The sequence below is a fragment of the Corvus brachyrhynchos genome, unplaced genomic scaffold, assembly GCF_000691975.1.
Source record: "Corvus brachyrhynchos isolate BGI_N302 unplaced genomic scaffold, ASM69197v1 scaffold239, whole genome shotgun sequence".
NCBI classification, from domain to species: domain Eukaryota; kingdom Metazoa; phylum Chordata; class Aves; order Passeriformes; family Corvidae; genus Corvus; species Corvus brachyrhynchos.
The window spans coordinates 3263054-3281747 of NW_008246057.1; the positions used below are offsets into that span (position 1 = coordinate 3263054).

An 18694-nucleotide genomic window follows, 5' to 3' on the forward strand; every position below is an offset into this window, starting at 1 on the left:
CGGGTTGGGGAGGCTTTGTGTGGCAACTGAACACCCTTCTTTACATGTGCTTTCAGTGTGTTGCTTGTGGTGTAACTGAGTGGAAGTTGGTAAACTATTCTGTAGCTGCTGTTAAAAAGGTTTCTTGGGTTGATGTTGGCATACAATGGCTAGCAAGCAATAAACATGTCTTTCACAGATAGAAAAATGTAAAGTAATGGCATCTAAGAAGAAGCCTCTCTGGCTTGAATTTAAATGTGCAGATCCAACAGCTCTGTCAAATGAAACCATAGGCATCATCTTCAAACACGGAGATGACCTCCGTCAGGACATGCTGATTTTACAGGTATGGGAGCTAAAACTTATGAAAAGAATAACATTAATATTTTAAAATATTTTAAAATCATTTTACTTTTCCAAAGTGTGTCTATCTTTGTCTTCACTGTATGTATGAAATACGAGGTAGTCTTTTGTGTTTTAAACTCTATATGGCAAGGCTGATGTCAACACTGGATCATCTTCATTGTACTACAGTTTTTTATGTTACTTTGTTATGGATTAACCCTGGTGGTACGGGGAAAGAGGAAAGGAAGAGTAAGAGCAAGAAAACTTGCGAGTTGAGCTAAAAAAGATTAAAAAAGATTGTTCAATAAGCAAGGAGAAGTGGAAGAAGAGAGGAGGAAAACAAAACAAGTGGTTTAAGGCAGTCACTCACCACATCCCATGGGTAGACCAGTTCCCAGCCGGTTCCTGCGCAGAAGATGGTTAACCTACATAACCCCTTCCTCCCTGTTTTATTGCTGGGCATGACACTGTTCAGCATGGAGTATTTCTTTGGTTGGTTCAGGTCATCTGCCTGGTTGTGTCCCCTCGCAATCTCTTGTGCACCCCAATCTAGTCAGTGTCAGGCAGGGTGAGAAACAGGTAGCCTTGACACTCAGCAGACACTGTTCAGCTGGGACACTGAGACATCAGTGTGTTCTCAGCACTGCTTTGGTCACCCCCTAAACCACAGCACAGTACAAGCTGCTCTGAAGAAAAGGAGTTTCATCCCAACCAGACAGTACATACTGTTAGCCTTGCTTTTCCTGCCATATGCCATACATACTTCACACTTTGGTGTTCTAGAGACAGAATCTTACTTAGTGCAAGATGGCCTGTTCCTCTGATGAAGTGTTTTTATCATTTATTTATGCAGTGGGTGAAGTTAACAAATGAAAAATCAGTAGTTATCATCACTCTGGTTTCTGACAACTGGTTTGTTAGGGCTTTTGGGGGTATTTATGGGAAAAAATGGACATGCTTGCTAACACATTCAATCTCACCTTATGTAGAAATCATACAATATATTTATTAATATTTTATAGAAAAGTAGAGATTGCCTGGTCGCAGGACAGATGAAGAAATATAAACCCTGGTTCTGTAACTGATTGTCTTGAATGACTGCACACTTATTGTATTTATCTCTTAATTGGATAGCAAAGTAAGTTTAGCCCTATCTCAGAGGTCTGGGTAGAGTTATTCATATGAGTAATCTGTAATGTTCAAATAATTTGAAATAACTTAGCATATACATTTGTTTTTACTAGATTCTTCGAATTATGGGATCCATTTGGGAAGCAGAATCCTTGGACCTCTGTTTGTTGCCATATGGTTGCATTTCTACAGGGAACAAAATAGGTATGTGATCACACTTACTGTGATTCGAAATTTGAAATACCATATTTACAGAAGATGTGTATGGGAGAACTATTCTAATAGGTGCTGTAGTCCTGAGGGAAATAGCACTTTATTACACTTTCTGTGAGCAGCCTTCAGTTGCATCTTGGCAGTGGTTTCTGCCCTTCCTTGAGCTGCAGCACCAGCTTTACTGGCTGTGATTCCTGTGCAAGTCCAACTACTTGGGTTGTGCTCCAAGTTTCTCTTTAATAACAATATTTAGTATGAAACAGCAGTGAAAGTGAGTGAATTATTCAAGATGTGTTTTAATGTGTTGATAGGAATAAAATAGAGAAAAGAGCAAAACTTTTTTTTTCCTGACCTAAAGCTTTATACCACACAGAAGCAACAACATTACTTAACAGGAAACTCAGGCAGTATTTCTCACAGGGCATTAGTTCCTGCAGCACAGATGATCAATTTTTCACTACTTGTGGTGAAAGAAAACCCAGTAAAATTAAGAACTCTTTAATGTACTTTTGTAATGTACTTCCTCTCTAAAATCCATTGCCACATAAAATTTTTTTAACATCCTCTTGATTTCAGGATATCTCAGCAATGCAGGAAAAATGCACCTGGTAGCGTGACATAAGACAGTTTCTTTTCTACTAATATAAATTGAATATATGTATTGATATAATACATAAAATTGAATAATTTATACTGATAAAATTTTAATAATAAAGGAAATGGAACACTGTGCATCAAAACACTAACTAACTGTAAATATAAGGAAAGTTGAGGGGGTTTCCTCTCCTTTAGATGTGCTAAAACTAATTCTTTAGAGAGCTTTTTAGGGTCTGATTTAATTTTGTTTAAAATTATCTCAAGACAATGTAATGTATTGAAAAAATGGAGGAAGAAGGAGGAATTCTGCCAGTGATTCTGGCACTTTCATACTTGAGTCACAGATTTCTGTTATTCTTTCATGAATTCCTAATTGATTCCCCATTCTTCTGTCTCAAGGAAATAATATTTGATTTTCCTTTGTGCATGGGAGAGATGTAAGAATTTAGCATCCTTTTAGCACCCCAGTAGGGGCATGGTTAATCATATTGACACTCCTGCTTGGTTTGCTGAGAATACCTGCAGCCTAAATTAGTAATACCCAATGTGGCACACTTCGATGTAGAGCTTATGCTTGTTTGGAACAGAACCAAAGAATAGTGGCATGCAAATGTTGTTTCACAATATTCACACATGGTCGTCTTCCAGGCTGCTTCTTCCCTCCCTCTTAATACTTCCATGGAACTTGGGCAGTTTCTGTGTATTGACTCAAGGACAGTACCCCACTCTACAATGAGCACGGAGAAACAGGTGTCTTAGACCTGGGGCTGGCATCTCCCGTGTAGAGCTTTCTCATTCTGTAAAAGACGTTGCATTCAGTGCAGTTTGTAATTCTGGAAGCATCTGTCCTCTCCACTGCTTCTGCCAAGCAGACCTCTGTAGGAGGAACTTTCTGTTCTCTACATCAGTGGTAGAAGATCATACCCTGCTCTCTCTCCCTTTGACGTGTCTGTATGTTCCTGGCTCTGTGAGGCAATTATCACTACTTACTGTGCCGCATCGCTGCTGAAAGTAAGAAGTTCAAGCTGGCTCGTAGAAAAGTCACCTGCCTTAGTAACACAGAGCCCCAGAAACACATCACATGGTGCATTTCCTGCTGCACTCCCTCTCAGCTGAGTGCAGCCCAGCTGAGAACTGCTATCCTTGTCGTGCTTCCTGAGCCAGCTCTTCTCCCCCACAATCGAGGAGCTGTTGGCCACTAGAGGGACGTTAGTGAGCACAGGCAGGGAAAGCTTTTTCAACAGCTGGAATGAGAGCTGGGGCTCACACTCCGGAGAAAAACAGCAGCTTGACAAGCACAGACCAAAATGCAAAGCTTTTTAATTTGATGGTCTTGGTGGTGGGTTTTGGAGGTCATATTTCCACAATAGTTTTATGGCAAATGTATCAGGCCACTGTAAAGACAGAAGGGGGTATCCAGCCATGAATTCAGTCATGCACGGAATGCAGGAAGAGATTGCTGTGTTTTTACTCTGTTACTGAAAAATTCCACATAATTCAGTAATTGCAAAGGGTGGGATTGTGAATAGAAAGAAATTGATGTGTTTCCAAGAGAGTCAAATTAAAACCAAATCAGAAACTGCTTTGGAACGCTTTGGAGAAAAAGGGGTATTTTTGTTTGCTTGCTTATCTCTGATCTGGAGCTGAAGCTAGAAGACACTGTTGAACTTGAACCAGAGAAAGAAGATAAAATATTTCCAGTTAGCAAATAAATTCAACTAAAACCTGACTTTCCCCCATACAGGCATGCCCAGTCTGGACTGCATTTGCTAGTCTTGGCTACAGTGCAGCGTTGTGTTGCAGCCTCTGTTTCTGCATTTCCCTCTAGCTTCCCCTCCATCACATGCCATGCTGGTGTGAACAGGACAAGGCCTTGTTTCTGCACCATATTGCTGTGATGTGCCAGTTTGCCTTGGCAAGGGTCTGTTCAGTTTAGGGACAGACCCCATGGCTCTGACAACCAGAGCTTTTTACCAGCAATCCCACTGCTGTACCTTGCTATGTACTGGTATTTCTGAGCTTTCTGTGTTATGCATACTTAAGCTTAAATTGGATTCACTGCAGGAGGGCCAGCTCTGTTCCTCTGCCACAGCCCTGGCAACACTTGCATCCCTAGAGTGCGGCAAAACAGAAGCTTTTCTTCATCTCTTCATTTTTGTGAAGCTGGAGAGAAGCTGGTGAAAAATGTGAATTGGGATCAGGACAGGAATAGTTCCTCCCCTTGGGAAAAGCCTTACACAGAGGGTCCTCACTCATCTTGTGATACATCCATTTTAAAAGAAGAGGAGTTTGGATGCCAGGCTCTTTATGAGCTCTGGCTGGTTTCAGCTGGGAATGAAAAAGAACTGTTGCTTCTTGTCAAATAAATTTCTTCTCACAACCTTTGAAGATCTGCAGCTGATTTTTAAACACAGTTTAAAATTTAATTTTGCATATTTTTAATACGCTCTGATAACAATTTAATAACTTCTAATCTTTTCCTTATTTTCTCTAGGAATGATCGAAATTGTGAAAGATGCTACAACAATTGCCAAAATTCAGCAGAGTACAGTTGGGAACACTGGTGCATTTAAGGATGAAATACTAAACCAGTGGCTCAAGGAGAGATGTATGATTGAAGAGAAGGTGAGTTCTTTGAATTTTTAGGTAGGATTTTCGATTGCACCTTACTAATTTAGGAGCATAGAGCCCATATGTTTGTGTTTGTTACTTATGGGAGTTTGAAAAATCCATTCATTTTCCCTGCACTCAGCTGCGGGTGTCTGTGAATGAGCCTTTAGCACCCAGCTGGCAGCCAAATTCCTGAGACACAAGATGCTTCTGAAATTACTCCTTTATCCATGGAAGTTAGAAGTGGTACATAAAGAGTGGGTTGAGAGGACATCTAAGAGCACTGAACGGCAATGTGTTTTTAGGGGATTTAGATACAGGTTTGGGTGCTCACAACTCCTTTGCTTGTGTACATCCACTGACAGCTTTCTGCCACCTCTTTTGCCTCAGAATGTGTGAGCAGCTCTATGCTGCTTTTCTGTGTGCTGAGGGATAGAGCCAGCACAAGGAGTGCAGTGCAGGACTGTAGTCTTGATCTCTGCTGTGCAATGGTGTATTTTATAAGACAGTTTGCCTAACTGTTGATAGATATGTGTCAACAGAAAGGTACATAATTTTGAGAATGGTTGCATTTAGTGTCTATCATTGAAGCATTTAACATCTCTAAGATTTTTTTTTAGTTTCAGGCAGCTGTGGAAAGATTTGTTTATTCTTGTGCTGGATACTGTGTGGCAACCTTTGTACTTGGAATAGGAGACAGGCACAATGACAACATTATGATTACAGAAACAGGTGGGTTATTTTTTGAGAATTTCATAGATGTCCAGACTGCGTATACTTCACTAGATTTATCTTTCCTTTTAATAAATAATGCATTTAACTATGAATGAAGAGAGACAAACCAGTTCTGTCAGTGATGCTTACAAGGTCAGGTTCTCCTGTGACATTGAAATGTAGTCACCCCTGTTGGCCTTCATACAGGGTGTAGATATTTATCATTAATAATGCCTTTTTTTTTTTCAAGGAGCAGTTTGATACAAACTAAGTCATAAGAAATGTAAACCAGTTTTTTTTTTTACTGTCTACATCTAAGGTCTGAACACCAAAAAACCTTAAAAAGCAGATAGCTGTTCACCTATCTGATGTGTGGATGTGGTTCTGACAATGTTTAGTGGAACTGAATTCTATCACAATTCAGATGCTGCTGGACTGTTTTCACTTCTGAGGAGTGTAGTTGTTTTGTGTACTGATGTAAAAAATCTTAAGTGGAAATAAGAAAGGAAAATAAGTGTACATGGAGTGTATTTGTTTTGCTACTAAAATCTGTGGGATGGTTATATCCTCCTGAAGAAACTCTCAGTTTTTTTGTACTATAAACTTTGGGAGTTACTTCCATAGCTGCACACTGTTTCATCCTTAATTTTACTTACCTATGGAAGGAATCCCAGAACAATCAGTACATATAGTGGAGTTTTATTTAGGCTAAGGAATTCACTTTTAGTTTCATGATCCTCTCGCTTCATAATTAGTCTCTGATAAGAGAAGGATATTTAATATTGATAATATTAAAGTTTTATCAGTTGAAGGCTAAAGGGAATAAGTACCCTGAAGGCAGAAATTAGCTGATTGAAGACTATAGTAAAAAAGTTCAGCAGAAGCCCTTGAGGAAAAAATGACAAATAAATGCTTTAATGTCAACATTATATATAATATAATATAATATAATGTGGTGTTAGTTCCCATTGGCAGAAAAGGAGGCACAGGTCAGTAGACAGAAAAACAGAGAAAAGTGTTATTTTGTTGTGGTCATGAGCAGGTTTGCCTCAGAGTCTTTAACAGGAGCCGTTCTGAGCCTCAGGAGTCAGAAGGATCTCAGTCTGAGAGGTCTGCAGAGAGTCAGATTTGGTAGGCTGGGGGAACTTGAAAGCTGGCTTAAGATCAGGAGCATCTAAGGATGTTCCACTTACAGATCACTGTTAAGTATCATCTTACATAATTTGATGTTTTATATTTTTGTACATGTGCCACTACTACAAATCTGTGATTTTAAGTAACCATACTCTTGTATCTGTACGCTGGCTGCCAGTGAAAGCAATAAAGTATTGTGAAGAGGAGCAGCACACTCCAGTCCTGTAGGTGTAGTGACCCTTAAAAGGAGAGGTTTTCATTGCTTTTGTGGGAACTGATGCCTACAACTCTCTCAAAGCTATCCAAAGGGTGACAATGCAGGCTTTGAACATACAGAGTGGTTTAGAATGAAGGTCTAATGAAGGTCTGTGAGGAGAAAGTGTTTTCTAGTCAATGACATTTGCCAAGGAGATGGGTAATGCCAGAATCCCATGGGTATTTGAAACATAACCCTGAAGCCTTTTCCGTGTAGCGATGCTCTGATTGTTACAGGTATGATGCACAAGCTTTCCTTGGTTTTTGAAAAGCTTTGGGTGTATGTTTAGATAATACAGCAGTTCTGCCAGACTTTTAACAACTGCCAAAGATAAATAAAAAGTAATTTTGCCAAGAGGACAGAATTATGTATTTCCCCAAGAAAGAAAGAAAGTAGTCTTTTCTGCTGAACTTAAGACTGATCATAAATACTGACAAAAAGGGGCTGGAAGTACAGTGAATGCACGTAAGTGTTAGAAGTTTATTGTGTTTTTCTGTGATTTCTTCTTCTCTTTATGAAGGTAACCTTTTCCATATTGATTTTGGCCATATTCTTGGGAATTATAAAAGCTTCCTTGGAATTAATAAGGAGAGAGTTCCTTTTGTGCTGACTCCAGATTTTCTGTATGTCATGGGAACTTCCGGAAAGAAGACAAGTCTCCATTTCCATAAATTTCAGGTAATAGAATGGGTATCTAGCTGCAAATCAATTAAGTAATGGTTTTTTGCCCTCTGAAATGAACGTTAATGCCTTGGTTTTCAAAGGTCTAGGCTCCTGGGTATTATCTTAATAAAATACAATGAATCATAATACAATTCTGGGATATTTTAGGCCCAACTAAGAGAAAAAATTATCTGTACAATTATGGGAACTAGAATTCAAACATTCACAAAGGCACATTGAAAAGCTCGTTAGCAGCAGACCAGATAAGCAGTTCTTTCTTTGTTTCTTGTCTTGACTGAAAATACTTTGCAGAGGGCTTCAGTGTTTGTGCAATTAGAGGAAACTCACGGCACTAAGCAGAGCCTCTGTGGAGTATGAGCAGGTGTGAGGCATTCATCAGCTGGCTTTGCCAGTGTTATTCCCTCCTGATTCTTCGAGTTCTGGGGCTCGAACTGCTGCATCTGAGTAAAAATCAGTGACCCTAAGCTATCTCAGATGCTGTTTTGTGAAGTGGATGGATAGATTTAACTCTGAAAGAAACGAATGGTGTTAAAAATCTGTTCTATTGCTTCTGTTTGAAAGTGAGCGCTTCCAAACCAGTTGTGATTATTCGAGCTAGTGTAGGACCTGGTCAAAGAGGGAGTTCAGTAGGCAGTTCCTACTTCTAAGGAAATAGTTGAGAATGTGGCTGGTGAGAAGTACTTATTTGTCTGAAGTGTTATTCCTGTGGTCATCTCTAGAGACTTTGAGTAAAGTGTCTAATTTAGAAAGCAGATTCCTTATAATATCAAAATAAAAATTCTTCTGTAGAGTGAGTCAAAGCCAAAGCCTAACTTTCATGTTGTGGATTCCTTGTGGGTGAACCAGTCACAGTAAGGAGTCTGGTTTTCTAACCTGAGTACCTAATTAAGGTTCTTACTGGTGGATGATGACTATGACCCTTTGAGCATATACACAGTTGTATAGCAAATCTGTGTCCTACACACCCCCATCTCCCTTGTGATTATCTGTGATGGGCAATGGGAATTATCCTAAGATGATAACACCAAGTGGGTCCCCTATGCAGTTACTTCAGCATTTTGTCTCCATTTGTGGCCACATCTCAGTGCTTTTACTCACTCATCCAAAAATGAGTGTTCTCCATCTTCAGGCTGGACACATCCTGCAGGCCTCCCTGCCAGCGATGGGGATCCACTTGGACCCTCTTGCAATTCCCACCTTATGGTATTCTTTTGTTAATGACAAATCACATTGTCCACCAGAGACAATCAAAAGGGAGAGGATGTGTGGAGACGACTCATGCAAAGAAGAACCAATTATTTTTGGTTGAAGTCACTGCCCAAACTTCTGAAAATAACTAAAGAACCAGGTGCAATCTTTGAGTCTTCATTTTGCCGGGACTGCCTTTATCACAGTGGAGGTGTTTTGAAGGGGGCTTGTAGCTCAAAAGATGTTAGGGTGGGGTTTGCCTTGGGAAGGGAATGCTGAGCCCATGCTCTCAGGGAAGCCTGTGAGCTGGGCTGTGTACAGTGATGATGCTGTCGCTGCAGCTGTAAGTCATATTGCAGGTGTGGGACTGAAACACCAGTCTGGGCTATGTCATTTCAAAGAAGACTTCTGTTCTGGAAGCAGAAAATAGTTAAAAGAGTTAAAATGTGGTAATGGAGGATTGAAAGACCTGTTGGTGTCTGTGGTGAGGTAAAGTTGTCTACATATATACGGATCATCCAGCTCTTTAGAGAGTATCTGACCTTTACTTCAGCAGCCCAAATACGAAAATCAATCAGAGGTGATTTTGGTCATAGCCTCTCTTCAATACATCATGCCTCCATCATGGAGTCCTGGGTTTGACTAAATACACATTTTGTTACTCTGGTACTAATTTCTAAGTACTGTTACCATCCCACTAATGCAGACAGTCTAGGAATGCTGTAATAGCACCAGTGTCATTTCCACTAGTGTCCTGAGCCAAATACAAGGTGATTAATGTGCTTTACTGTTGTGAACTGGGATGGTGGTATGTGACTCAGGCATTTTAAGTGACATGATTTAGGCACAGACAACAATAAACTGACCAAAAAATGTAAGTTCATGTATAGTTCTGCTGCAATAGCTACTGTTTATATACTGCTATTGCAGTAGTACATTAAGAGCCTTTTCTGTCTCAAAGACCAGTAAAAAGAAAGTTAAAATACTTCTATACAAGTAAAAGAGTAACACAGAGCAAGATTTGCATCACATATTTTGCTATGAAAAATGTATGTTTTAATTAGCTGGCCAGAGCAAAAAAATAAAATTGTACTTGCACTTTCCAGTTGACTTGTTTCATCATATTTCCTAATATTGAAGGATTCATTCAGTATGCCTAATGACTCATTTAGGTATTAATGGAAAAGTCTCAGCATTTATCCTTCATTAATTTTTAAGTGCATCTCTCATTATTTCGTACTTAACTACATTAAAACAGTTTGTGCTTCAGAAGACTCCTTTGTTTTTTACAGTCTTTGGTGTTTTTGATAACTTAATAACCTACTTGTATAAGATTTTATTTCTTTTTATCCACTGGACATATTACAGTGTGTTAGCCAGAGCTCGTATTGCAGATTCTGGAGGAGGTTAAAATGACAAATAACTTTGACCGAAGTTCACTGCAGAAGAGTATAGTTCATTATTAGTGAACTTCTGAGGCTGTCAGTGGCCTGGCAACTTTTTTGAACTAGCAGTGAAGTTCCTTTCTATTAGTTCTTAATCTAAATTTTGGCTCCCTTTGTGTTTGCATTTGTTATGATGGTTTAATGAAAATGAGAGGCCAGAGGTTATTAATGACATCACAGAAATGCTTAGAAGGAAGCAGTATTTGATGGGCTTTTTCCTCATCACAAACATGTATTTAAGCATGACTTAACCTGGGAAGACAAGTATTTTTCTGTTCCACCTATGAATTTCTCAGGTGCCATAGTACTGCCCAGATTTCTCTTGCTGTAAGTGTCATATGTGGTGGCATTTTCTTTACAGCCTTTGGCTGAAACCAATCAACTTTCATACTCCTGTGTGCACACAGCTTTTTCACTTCTTACTTGTAGAAACCTTTGAGAAAGCCTCACCTAAGATCTTCATAGTCCTTTTTGAGCTTTGTCCACCTACCTATTATTAATTTGCCTAAAATTGTCTTTGATAGTTTGTGCTTTAAATTATTAACTCATTTTTGTTCACTACATTTAATTTATGTAATTCATTATTTTTTCATTATTCTGCTGACTTGATAATACAGAGATCTGTATTTTCAGTGCTAACCAAATTCTTCTAAACTATTTCTTTACAAAATCTTATGTATTTGATTGTCAAACAAAGGTGACAGAAGGGTACACAATTCATCATTGAGAAATACTTATTTGCAGTAAACTGTACAGGGAAGGGATGGCCTATGTAACAGAACTTGGATACTTTATTTTATAAAAATGCCTGGATTTTAGGATAATAATATTTAGGACAGTTTCAAGCTTTCAGAATGATTATTCTTTTTTTCCTATTGGGCAATGGGATTTTGGTTTCTCCTCAGCTCTTCTCATTTTGCCTATGGCTTTAGATGAGTTAGCAGCTTTCTTCTTAATCCCACAGTAAACATGTACATATTCTTGACACATACCTGTCATCTGGGTTATTTTTGGTTCTCACTGCCTCTCTCAGAAGTGTAAAAATTCATTTTCTTGGAAGATACTAATGCAAAACTAGATTCAGTTCCTGTCTGAATAAATAACTGTAACGGGCAGATGCAGATATTAAAAATCTTTTGAATTCCTGGAAGGACTGCCTTTGAGATGCAGTGATACCAGGTTTTTCTTGACTGCATAATTGTTTTTCTGTCTCAGACACCCGAAGCAGTGGGATTCATCATCCATACAGAAATGTAAAACTCTCTTTGATAATAACTATAAAGACCTTTCATCTCTTTCAAGGGGAACAAAACACAGACTAACTCTTGTGACAAGATTTCTCTGTTTGAAGTTGATAATACATAAGTAAAATTTCTTTTTTTATTATTTTTTTTTCTCCTGGTATAATGGAGAGAAACTATTCCCTGTGATGGTGTTTTGCATTGTAAATTGTGCTTTGAACATTGCATTTTATCTTTTGCTATGCTAGAACTAAACTAACATTGGAGTTTGTAAGTATGATCTTATTTCAGGACAGAATTTATTTGGGAACAGATTAAAAGATTTAAGTTCCCAGGCAATACTAAAAAAAGAAATTGTGCAGACGGATCTTCAGTATATCATCTTCCTTCCTTATATTTTCCTAACCTGTCTAGTTGGGTGTCCTGGTGTTGCTGATGTGAACAGTGATAGATGTTAAGAATATTTGTGCACTTCTTCCTGTTTCAGAGGAAGAAAGAAAACATATATCTTGTAAAAATAAAAGCCTTCTAGAGGGCTGATGGGATTTGTTAGACGTTTACATTAAAGTATTTGGATTTTCCAAATATTATTCAAAACATGAATATACAGTTGTGGAAAGGTTAAATTGAATATTTAATTGGGTAAAAATTAGCATTGCTTCAGCTTTGGTTTGAATAATAACAACCTTCTTGGAAATATTTTTCATATTTTTACATTACTGCATTGCAGGCCTAATTTCTAGTTGATTGATGATTGATGTCTTGATTGCATTGTTCTTATTTCTACTACTAAATGAGCTATAAATTTAATATAAGAAATAATTTCAATTTATATATTAGTTGCTTAGCAGGGAATATTATTTTTAAAAACATTGCATTTTTTTCTAAGCTGCAGAAATTTCATTCTTCTAAAAGTTCTGCTGTTAAGCAGAGATTATTTATACATGGAAATGAAAAGGCTATAAAAGAAGTCTATGGAATCCAGAATGACAGTACATAGTCATAGAAATCCTACAGCAAGGCAGAGTGCCTGAAGACTAGAGCTGTCAGCTAGCAGAATTCCTTAGAACACCAAGCCTGAAAAATCTTCCCTGTTAAATAATCTGTCACCACTGTGAAGTTAATAGGCATCTATAGAAAAAGAGGAGCAATCCCCTGGAGGTGCTGCTTTGTTCAGTATCACTTCCCAGCCACAGTCTTTAAACGGGAACATCCCAACAGGAAAGGAAGACAGTGAATTATTGCTGTCTCTTTTAACAGCTACAGAAAGAGGTTATATGGTGGGGAAATTAATTTGAAATTCTGGTGAGACTAAGGTTTTATGCTTTAGTAATCAATGTAGGATTAAGAGCCATTAGTTGTACACCCAAACAGTTCTTGTTGCTCCAACCTGTGGTGAATGAAGTTACCCTGAGCAGCAGGTGCAGAAATTTGTGTCACATTTCTGCTCAGTTGAATCGCTCTGTTGGGTCTCCTGTCTCTGACATACTCGAGTGATTGAATGGCATTGGTTAATGAGAGTCCTGTGAAATTCCTACACCATCCCTGTCAATTCATCTCCTCAATTAACAAAAAACTCTTCTCTCTCACAGGACGTATGTGTGAAGGCTTATTTAGCTCTCCGACACCACACAAACCTGCTGATCATCCTGTTCTCCATGATGCTAATGACTGGAATGCCCCAATTAACCAGCAAAGAAGATATTGAATATATCAGGGATGCACTGACAGTAGGGAAAAGTGAAGAAGATGCCAAAAAGCATTTTCTTGATCAGATAGAAGTTTGTAGAGATAAGGGCTGGACTGTGCAGTTTAACTGGTTTTTACATCTTGTGCTTGGAATCAAACAAGGAGTAGAAAAGCATTCTGCTTAATATTTTATGTAAATTAACTGTGGGTGTGAACAGGAGGTTAGTGAATCTACTTGTTATTTATGAATTCTGAATAAATGAACAGTCAAAATTGCCTTTACTCTTCTGGCAGCTTAAATGGATCTTGTGAAAAGGCAAGGACTTTTGCTCTGCCCCTCCAGGAGATCTTCCTGCAGAAAAGATTTTTTTTTTTAATTTCTAAAGACACTTCAAGTTGCTGGATTGTTTTAACTAGATGCTTTGCTAATGTGGCTTGGATGTTTTTTTGCTTTCTTTAGCAATAATTTCAGATAAATAAAAGGAGGAGGTTGAGTAAGATGATAGCCTACAAACCCCTTATGACCTTACCTTAATTGTTCATGAGGGTCAAGTCCTTCAAAACCAGAAGATTTTATATAAAATCTATGGTTACAGTGAAATCTCTGTAGGTAATCCACATCTGTCTCAGGATGGTTTACCCACGAGTGTTCTTCACCCACATCCTTTTCTTTTGTCCCTTCCTCAACATTTTGTCCTTTCTGGATTTTTAATATGTTGTCAATAGAAAAGAGCTTTGGCTCGGCCATGGGAGGAAATTGCTTTATTGTTACTGCAACCTCCTGACACAGACAACCAGTCTTGACTGCCAGGAGAACTTCACAGTTAACCTGGAAGTTCCTCAGATATGAACATGAAATTCTGAAGGTTTAGTTTTGAAAGATTTTTTACTGTACTTTTTAGTGGGGAAGGTCCGTATTATGTTACAGATTATATTCTAACTGTAAAGTTACTAAAATTCCACCTGTATAGCAAAAGCTCTGTAGAAAAAGCAATGGTACTTCCTTATCCCTCAGAGAAAACTCCTTATGTAATTGACATTTTACCAAATATTTGAGAAACCCAAAGTTATTTATTCCTTGGTGATATATTTTCAGGATATACCTAGAAGGAATTAAATGTAGTCTTTGAAGTTGTGTATATTTTGATATTTATTTTTAAATTCCTGATGAAACAATACTACTGAAAAGCTATTTATGAAAGAAAAAGAAATCCTTATCTTTAATTTCAATATTTAAACTTAAAAGATGAAAAAATGGGCAGTGTTAAGTAGAATTTTAACTTCTCTACTGTAGATTGCTTGCAAACAAGTCTGCCTATGGTAGGAAAGGAAAAAACATACAGCCCGAATTAGTCTTTGACTTGAATTATTATAGTATACTTCCTGCTAATTGATTTTTACCAAAGAGATGGCTTACAATATTGCTTTTTTGCACTTGTGCCCATGTAATTTATTCCTTCATTGTAGTGTTACATGGGCTTTACATTATGTATAAATGATTAACTGAATTTTAAAATTCTGTTATCATTTGCTTTGATCATTTCACAGAGCTGTTATGATTTTAACTAGTGTTACTACTGAGTGCACTCTTGAAGGATTTTTAATAAATGTACTGTAATTGGTGTCTCAGTTATGAGATGTAGCCAATCTATTCTTGAAATGTAGATGTTTAATTGGTTATTGTGCACAAGTATTTTTGATGTAAATGGTAGACTCCAGTTAAGGAAATCTCTAAGGTTAAAATGTAGACTATTTTGTTATTCTGTTACATTATTATTCTGTGCAAGATAGGCTTTAGAAAATGCTAAAATATAAACTAAATGGTGAATATTGTCTGTAAAATGATATTTTTAGATTTGTATTTTATAGATCTGAAATAAAATGACATGTTCTATTCATTTGATTATTATTCATGAATAAGCAGCTTAGCCCAAAATACCTATAAATATTTTTTATCCAGTTTCTTAAAGACTTATCTCAGTAAGAAATCATATTTAAAGTCCCACTCAGAGGAAGTGTTTTAGTTCCGTATTAATAATTCTGTATGATGTCAGATATCTTAAATTTTAATAGTTATAGTGTTAGAATTGCAATTATTGTAATTGTTAAATGTGAATAGAATATTGCCACTTTCTAAGAGCACTTTATTCATTCCTGGTATGTTTTATGAAGAAAAATCTGAAGATTTTAGTAAGTTCCTAGTTTTAAAAAATAAGATCTACTGCTAAATTTAACTCTAGCATGGGGAAATAAATGCTAATCACAACTTCAAGGGAAATGGCACTCTTGAAGCAGCCTCCATTTGCAGGAAAAGGTCTACAAGAGATCTGTACCCAGAGGAAAGTAGTTTAGTCCTGCACTGAACTGAGGCTGATGATTTTTATCAGCAATTTACAATGTGCTATATTGAATTGTGTTTGTTGCAGACACCTAAAACACCTCAATGCTGAGCAAATTCCCAGGCCTGTCATTGCTTTCCTTGCCCATGCAGCCTGTGCTTGGGCTGCCTGGGCAGTGCTAGGCTGCCTTGTGTCTTCTGGGTGTGGGTGTTTGACTCCTGGGAGATCAAAAGTAGCTGCCAAATCTCCTCTTTACCTATGGAGCAAGCTGTGGGCACCAGCATCTCCTTATAAATGGCTATGCAATCGTGGCTGATCACCAGCTGGATTTTGTGTCCCTCTGGAGACCTCCACCCACCACTGACCTTGTTTTCTGGCAAGCCCTGGCACAAGGAGAAACAAGGCAGAGGTGTGGTTCGAGGCAATCCAGCCTCAGGGGGCAGAGGAACTGCCTTTCAGGTGAGGAGGAGGTGGGCACAAGGACATGTCTGCTCATCCCAGACAGAGCGCAGCTGTCCCGTTCTGCAGCAGCAGCTGCGTTCCCAAGGCCTGGAGAGCTGCAGCTGTAGCACAGATGCCACTACTGGAGCAGGAGGCTGAACCACAATTTCCTGAGTCTCACAGTGCATAAACTCACTGACCCTTTAGAATAATTGGTTTTTAAGGGTTATAAACCAGGAAATGTAAAGTAGTCACTAATCCCTAACCTTTTTCAGAAGCTCTAACACAACACGCAGAAAAAGAAAATTACTAAATTTTCTATGTAGGTCTCAATTATCATCACTGCCTCCTGTTAGCCTTAAGATTATTTTTTGGAAATTGTTTTAAGGGTGACTTTTTCTTTGAGGTCTATCATATTTTCTTGGTAGTCTCATTCACATTACGATTGCACCTAACAGTGGAAATTCAAATCTCTTCTTAGAGTTAGTGCCTCAGACTCAGTTGTGACTTGACATCTCTTTTTCCCCAACAAGGTCATTGAGATGTTGGTTAGCAGTGAGTGTGTCCCCAAGGCTCCATCCTAATTATATTCCAGGACAGGAAGAGAAGTTGAAATGGAGCTAAGGTGTACAATGTGATTATATTTAGATCTTCATTGAATACACTGGTTGCACTTGTTAGAAGATAGATTAACCCTATCATTAACAGAGTATTGAGACTTAACATGTTTAGCAGATTTTTTTCTAAAATGTAATCAATGATACATAAATACAGGTATGAACAAATGACTTCAGAAAAATATCAATGAAAATTGCAACTGTTGTATTTTTATTATAAACCTTTTTCCTGAGTACCAGCAGCATTCTGCAAGTCCGCGTCCCAACATTTATATAGATTTCAGACTCTGTGCTAATGCCTTTATAATGTAGTTTGTGTAAAGTAGTCTTGAAAATAAAAAATTAATAAAATCTGGGATACCATTTGCAGTCTGGTGGGCTCTTTGGGCATCCCACCAACTCTGAAGTGTCTGAGAAACACTGATGTGCTTTCATGAATCTTCTCATTGCAACTTACTCAATATATGTGAGAAACAACACTCCAGAAATCACTAATTCTCCTAGAGAGAAGTCAACAGGAAGACATTCCTTCTGTGCTTACCCCACTCTGCATTTGGAAGCCAGAATTTGCCCAAAGAGGTATTAATACATTTGAAATCTTGTGGCATACTGACAGAAAGCAAGATTCGTGCTGGAGAAAACAGAGAGAAAGAGGAACTGTTTTTCTGCAGTTACACAGTTAATAACAAGAACTGACCAAAGATACAAATGCCATGGTTATACCCACGTGAGATATGCACATCATTATTTCTTTAGAGAAAAGGGGCACTGGTGACCTCTTCTAGTCTGCTGATACAAGGAGACAGAAGGCCACAGCTTCTCCTGGCTTTTTGTGCATCAGTGGGTGTCGTAGCTAGCAAGAGAGAGGCTGATGACCTGCCTGTTGATAATGAGCAAGTGAACACTGGACAGGATAAATTCCTTCCTACCCCTGAGAATGGAGCTTTGTTGTTTCAGAGGGTGCCTGGCAGCACTTGACATGGCAAGAGCCCTCCACAGCCTGGGGAAGGCAGGTAGGCAGTGTTTAGAAGATGTGCCATTTCTCAGGTATTCTCCTGGGGATGCAAAAGAAGAGGCTGTCACTTTGGAAACAGCAGCAGCACTGCCAGAAACACGTGCCAGTTAATTTTAGCTAACAAAAGATTCCTGTGCATGGCAGAAGTGCTGTATCTCCTAAGTGCGAGCACATCCCACACGTGGGTGCAGTCACTTGGTGTTCAGCATTAGGAGTTACTGCATGCCAGTGTTGGTCACGCTCTCAAAGCTGTCTTTGGTCTGGTGTCTATGGTCAGAGTTTACCACTGATCCATTTATTAGTCCATGAAGGAAAAAAAGGAAAATAATACACTGTAGATAGCAGCATTTCTTTATAAGATAAACAATGAGTAGGTACATAAGAAAGTCAAATCTAATGTAATGAAGAATACCCAGAAATGATCCCTGAAAGGAGAAATCGAAAGAAAATAGAAATGTTAATGACCCATAGTACAAAACAGTTTTAAGACTACGGAATTTGTACCAGATCCTCCTTTGCGTTTGGATATATCTTTCTTTATCAAAACTAATTATCCTGCAAAAGGCTATGAGGGCTATGACTATTTAATAGCCCAAGAAATATGCTGCCACAATGCAGTTAATTATAAAGAATTCATTAGAAGTTCAAGATATGGCCAGAACTGAATTTGGTCAGTGTATTTACTGTTAAACAACCTGAGATTAACAACAACAACAAAAAAACCAAACAAACAAAACACCAAAAAAGGTAGTCTAGTGCTGCTTCCCCAAATCAACCAGCAAGTGTCTGAGACTGGCATTAAACTCATCCCATGAGGAAGTTATTTCCCATCATGATTGAAATGCATTTTTCTCTGAAGTATTAGGAGCTGGTCCCTGTCAGGGACAGGATACTGGCCTGGACAGACTCTGTCTCTGATGGAGGATGGCAGATCCTCTGCTCAGCTGTCAGATGTCTGCACGAAAGCATCTTGGTGAATTAAACAGGTCTCCTCAGGATATGCTTTCCCTCCAGCCAAAGTTATCCTTCATTTTGATGACGTTCATGACAGCATCA

At 38.3% G+C, this 18694-nt stretch overlaps 1 protein-coding gene across 2 annotated transcripts in view; it reads left to right on the forward strand.

Annotated features, from left to right (window-relative positions):
- Window positions 1–16986, forward strand: part of PIK3CG (phosphatidylinositol-4,5-bisphosphate 3-kinase catalytic subunit gamma) — a 34794-nt gene extending 17808 nt beyond the window's left edge. For both annotated transcript variants that reach the window (XM_017745999.1, XM_008642523.2), the window contains exons 6-11: window positions 179–325; window positions 1569–1659; window positions 4760–4890; window positions 5496–5607; window positions 7500–7657; window positions 13130–16986. In XM_017745999.1, the coding sequence (XP_017601488.1) occupies window positions 179–325; window positions 1569–1659; window positions 4760–4890; window positions 5496–5607; window positions 7500–7657; window positions 13130–13411 (921 nt within the window). In that variant the 3' untranslated portion in view covers window positions 13412–16986. The remainder of the gene's footprint in view (window positions 1–178; window positions 326–1568; window positions 1660–4759; window positions 4891–5495; window positions 5608–7499; window positions 7658–13129) is intronic.
- The last annotated feature ends 1708 nt before the right edge of the window (window positions 16987–18694 follow it).